The sequence below is a fragment of the Myripristis murdjan genome, chromosome 11, assembly GCF_902150065.1.
Source record: "Myripristis murdjan chromosome 11, fMyrMur1.1, whole genome shotgun sequence".
In the NCBI taxonomy this organism is placed as follows: Eukaryota; Metazoa; Chordata; class Actinopteri; order Holocentriformes; family Holocentridae; genus Myripristis; species Myripristis murdjan.
The window spans coordinates 590210-595209 of record NC_043990.1 but is presented as its reverse complement, the minus strand read 5'-3'; the positions used below and the strand labels follow the sequence as shown (position 1 = coordinate 595209).

The window sequence follows — 5000 nt, the reverse complement described above, 5'->3', positions numbered from 1 at the left end:
CTACAGGGCAGTGCAGTAGTCTTACAGGGCAGTGCAGTAGTCCTACAGGGTACTGCAGTAGTCCTACAGGGCAGTGCAGTAGTCCTACAGGGCAGTGCAGTAGTACTACAGAGTACTGCAGTACTCACTGGGGCAGGATCTGGTAGAGCAGGTTCTCGGCCTTGCGTTTCTCCTCGTGGTACGCCTGCGTTCGCTCCTCCACCAGCTCCTCCAGGTTGTTGGCGTACTGCTCCATCCGGGACAGCAGGTTGTCCAGGATGTTGGAGCCGTACCCCCTGACAGACAGACAGGTGGAGGGAGAGACAGACAGACAGGTGGAGGGAGAGACAGACAGACAGGTGGAGGGAGAGACAGACAGACAGGTGGAGGGAGAGACAGACAGACAGGTGGAGTAGTGAAGAAAGACTTTGAAGTTTATAAATCTGAGACACTGCAAACACCGCAAACCTACCTGTCTGTCTCTCAGCCTGTCTGTGTCCCAGTACCACACTCTCTACCTGTCTGTCTCTCGGCACCTGTCTGTTTTTCAATGCCAGTCTGTTTGTCAGCACCTGTCTGTTTCTTGGTAACTGTCTGTCTCTAAGCACCTGTCTGTCTCTCAGCAGCACCTGTCTGTCTCTCAGTACCTGTGCTGTTTCCTCAGCAGCACCTGTCTGTCTCTCGTACCTGTGCTGTTTCCTCAGCAGCACCTGTCTGTCTCTCGTACCTGTGCTGTTTCCTCAGCAGCAGTTTGATGGTGTGGAAGTCGGGCCGCTCGCTCGGCTCCTCACTCCAGCAGCGCTGCATCAGCAGGCCGAGCTCCTCGCTGTGGCTGAAGGAGCAGAGGGCGGGGCGAAGGGGGGGGCGGAGCCCACGTGTCACCGTCTCCACGATCTCTGTGTGTGTGTGTGTATGTGTGTGTGTGTGTGTGTGTGTGTGTGTAGGGGAAGGAAGACAGGGGAGGAGACAGTTATTTCAAATCCTGCAGATGTAAATCTGTCTGCTGTGAGACAGCCTGCAGGTCAGTGTTGTGTCCAGCGGGGGCAGCACTGAGCTAAACAGCCTGCAGGTCAGTGTTGTGTCCAGCGGGGGCAGCACTGAGCTAAACAGCCTGCAGGTCAGTGTTGTGTCCAGCGGGGGCAGCACTGAGCTAAACAGCCTGCAGGTCAGTGTTGTGTCCAGCGGGGGCAGCACTGAGCTAAACAGAGCAGAATATGTGTGGGTCAGTGGGGCTAAATGCTCTTCTCAAATGGGGGTATGCGTACCCCTGGGGGTACTTGGAGGAACTCCAGGGGGTACTTGAGATTTTTTAAAATTATACAACACGTAGATCCGACTGAGCAATCTGACTGATCAGACGTTTAGAATGTGCTCAAATGAGCATGACAGCGCGGCTAGCCTTGCTCAAATGAAAAAATACTGAATCAATCACTGAAAATATTCCTCCGCCTATATCTTATTGTCCGAGTCTGTGTGGTTTCCATGGCAACACTAAACGTTTCACCGAAACCCGCATCAAAAGCCGCTGTCAGCTTTGTTCGCCTGCATAATGGACCGTGTTGTTGTCAATTTTGATTTCTTTGGCGACCTAAGTTTGGATGAATGGCTGAACGAGGAAAAGAGAAAAAGGAGAGATACGCGAGAGTGACGAGTGAAGAGCTGGATCAGCTGGAGAGGTCAGGAAATGAAGCCGGTACGGCCCGGTCAACGTCTTGGGCCGTCAAATGTCTACAAGACTACCTGACAAACACCGGGCAAACAGCTGATTTCTCACCTGTAAGGAAAGAAGAGCTGAACAAGATCCTCCGTGAATTTTATGGAGCTTCAGTTTCTATAATAAAGAGAATGAAATGCCTCAGCAGATTCAGCACCACGGACAGTACCTGCTGAGGCAGATTCAGCACCACGGACAGTACCTGCTGAGGCAGATTCAGCACCACGGACAGTACCTGCTGAGGCTGATTCAGCACCACGGACAGTACCTTTCAGATTTTCCACGGAGATGTGCGGCTCTGTTCTTGTTTGTTATCAGTTATTAATTATCCTATTAATCGTTATTAATTTGTTCAGTCTTTATGAGTTTCCTGGGCGTGTCCATATTTCTGCTGCAGACAGGATTATAAACTGAAATTATAATCCATGGCTGTAAAATGCTGTGAGTTTGAGCAGATTTGCACTCGCATTGAGGCTCTGTGCTGCTGACTGGCTGCAGAACCACAGGAGAACCAATCATCTGCTTCCTAAATGTTCCACTCTGCTCAGCCTCTGCAGCGCCCCCTGCAGGAGGAGCAGGATTATCATCTACAGAGCCGACACTCTGCTCGGCCTCTGCAGCACCCCCTGCAGGTGGACACAGGTTATTGGAGGTGGAGCGTCTGCATAGTCACACTATGTACATATTTATTTATTTGCATGTTGGATTGTGTTGTGTTAGATTTTGTATGTTTTTTAATGAGGAAAAAGCTTCAAACAGTCTGTGTCCACTGGGGGGCGCTGTGAGCACAGAGCAACAGAGTGTGTGTGATGACAGAAGCATGGTATCAGAGCCCCAAAGCTGTCACACAGCAATGTAAATAAGGCAGAGAGAGATGCCCTGCTGACAGTACACACACACACACACACACACACACACACACTGACCTTTGGGTGGGAGTGTGTGTGTGTCGAGGTAGAAGACGCCCCTCAGCAGGGCGAGCTCCTGCAGGATGATGCCGAAGCTGTAGACGTCCCCCCTCTGGGTGCCGCAGGAGGGGGGGCAGCCGGCCCGCAGCAGCTCGGGGGCCGTCCACAGCTTACCTGCAGAAACACACCTGAGTTACCTGATGATCATTACAGCTTCAACATGATGTCATCTGAGGTGTTCAAACACGACACGGCACAAACTCAGGCAGAACATTTGGCTCCTTCCTCCAGAAAACAACAGGAAGTGCTTTTCACTCGACACTCGTCCCCCTCCAGGGCTGGACCCCAGGGTAACCATAACAACCTTTTTTTTTTTTTTTTTTAGAGCCAAAAGGGTCCATACATGTTCCCAGGCAGGTCCATAAACACACCGCTTTGATTGAATGGTGCATTCATGGTGCAGCAGTGAGGTAAAACATCAATACATGAAAAAATAAATGTCTAAATAAAGACCCAAATAAATAAATGAATAAATAAGGTAAAATATTAATTCAAGGTTATCATAAATTCATGAATTTATGATTAAAAAAATGATATTCTATGAGATTAAAGTGGTAAATTTATGAGAAAAAAACTCACAAATTTATGAGAAAAAGCTGGAAAATTCTTCTTATTGTAAAGTCACAAATTTACAAGAAAGACTCTTAAAAAAGGCTTCTTTTACTATTTTTTTTTTTTTTTTTTTTTTTTTTTTTTTGGTAAAGGAACCAAGAACGAAGAACCAGATTCAGCAAAGTGAAGCCACGTGGTTCAAAAGAAAAGAAAAGAAAAGCATTATTCTCATAAATTTGTCCGTTGATAATGCCGAATTTGTATTTTTAGCTTTTTTTCCTCATAAATTTGTGTGTTTTTTCTCATAAATTTACCACTTTAATCTCAGAGAATATCTGTGTTTTTCTCAGATTATTGAATGGAAACACAGGAAAGCCCACAGTGAGGAGGCTCAGGTGGATCCGTCCTGAATCTCTCATAAATCATAATGTAAACAAAGGCTGTGTGTGAGTGTATGTGTGTGTGTGTGCATGTGCATAGGTGTGTGTGTGTGTGTGTGTCCTACGTGCGTAGTAGGCGTGTGTGTCCTCGGGGCTGTGGCTCTTGCGGAGGCTCTCCAGGCCGTAGTCGGTGATCTTGAGGACGAAGCGGCTGTCCACCACGCAGTTGGATGACTTCAGGTTGCCGTGGGAGACGATGACGCTGTTGTGCAGGAAGGCCATGCCCTGCAGGGGAAACAACAACAGGAAACAGTAAACAACAACAACAACAACTACGATAATCAAATGGGTGAGGGGGGCACCGTGCAGAGGGAGAGGAGATCATTTTAATTCAGAAGAAGAGAAGAAGAGGAGAAGAAGAAGAGAAGAAGAAGTCTTTTGCGAGCGACAGAAACATTAAAAACGTTTCTTCTGCAGCGTCGCCGCCGTGACCCGGTTCCTCCTCAGCGGCTGGAGAGAGCCAAGAGAGAGAAACAGAAACAGAAACAAGGCTGCGACCGAACTGCACCGCTCCCCTGTAGCTCCGCCCACCACCACCACCCCTCACCCAGCGTTACCGTGACGACGGCGTTACCTTGACGACGGCGTTACCTTGACGACGGCGTTACCTTGACGATGTCGTTGATGAGGGAGTATCTGAACATCCAGTCTAGAGTGATGCTGTCACTCTCCATCAGGTCCTGCAGCACACACACACACACACACACACAAACACACACACACACACACCTGCAGTTAATCATCATGAAAATCCTCCAACCAGGACAGAGCTCCATGCATGTGTGTGTGTGTGTGTGTGTGTGTGTGTGTGTGTGTGTGTGTGTGTGTGTGTGTACCTGCAGGCTGCCTCTGGGACAGTACTCTGTGTGTGTGTGTGTGTGTGTGTGTGTGTGTGTGTGTGTGTGTGTGTGGACCTGCAGGCTGCCTCTGGGACAGTACTCTGTGTGTGTGTGTGTGTGTGTGTGTGTGTGTGTGTGTGTGTGTGTGTGTGTGTGTGGACCTGCAGGCTGCCTCTGGGACAGTACTCTGTGTGTGTGTGTGTGTGTGTGTGTGTGTGTGTGTGTGTGTGTGGACCTGCAGGCTGCCTCTGGGACAGTACTCTGTGTGTGTGTGTGTGTGTGTGTGTGTGTGTGTGTGTGTGTGTGTGGACCTGCAGGCTGCCTCTGGGACAGTACTCTGTGTGTGTGTGTGTGTGTGTGTGTGTGTGTGTGTGTGTGTGTGTGTGGACCTGCAGGCTGCCTCTGGGACAGTACTCTGTGTGTGTGTGTGTGTGTGTGTGTGTGTGTGTGTGTGTGTGTGTGTGTGTGTGTGTGTGTGTGTGGACCTGCAGGCTGCCTCTGGGACAGT

The 5000-nt window shown here is 49.3% G+C and overlaps 1 protein-coding gene across 1 annotated transcript in view; it reads right to left on the bottom strand.

The window, feature by feature from the left end:
• npr1a (natriuretic peptide receptor 1a) overlaps nt 1–5000 on the bottom strand; it is a 68737-nt gene that overhangs the window by 11747 nt on the left and 51990 nt on the right. Inside the window, exons 12-16 of the mRNA XM_030064302.1 lie at nt 4262–4333; nt 3719–3878; nt 2620–2775; nt 707–875; nt 129–275 (exon numbers count right to left, since the gene is read on the bottom strand). Coding sequence (XP_029920162.1) covers nt 129–275; nt 707–875; nt 2620–2775; nt 3719–3878; nt 4262–4333 — 704 coding nt within the window. The remainder of the gene's footprint in view (nt 1–128; nt 276–706; nt 876–2619; nt 2776–3718; nt 3879–4261; nt 4334–5000) is intronic.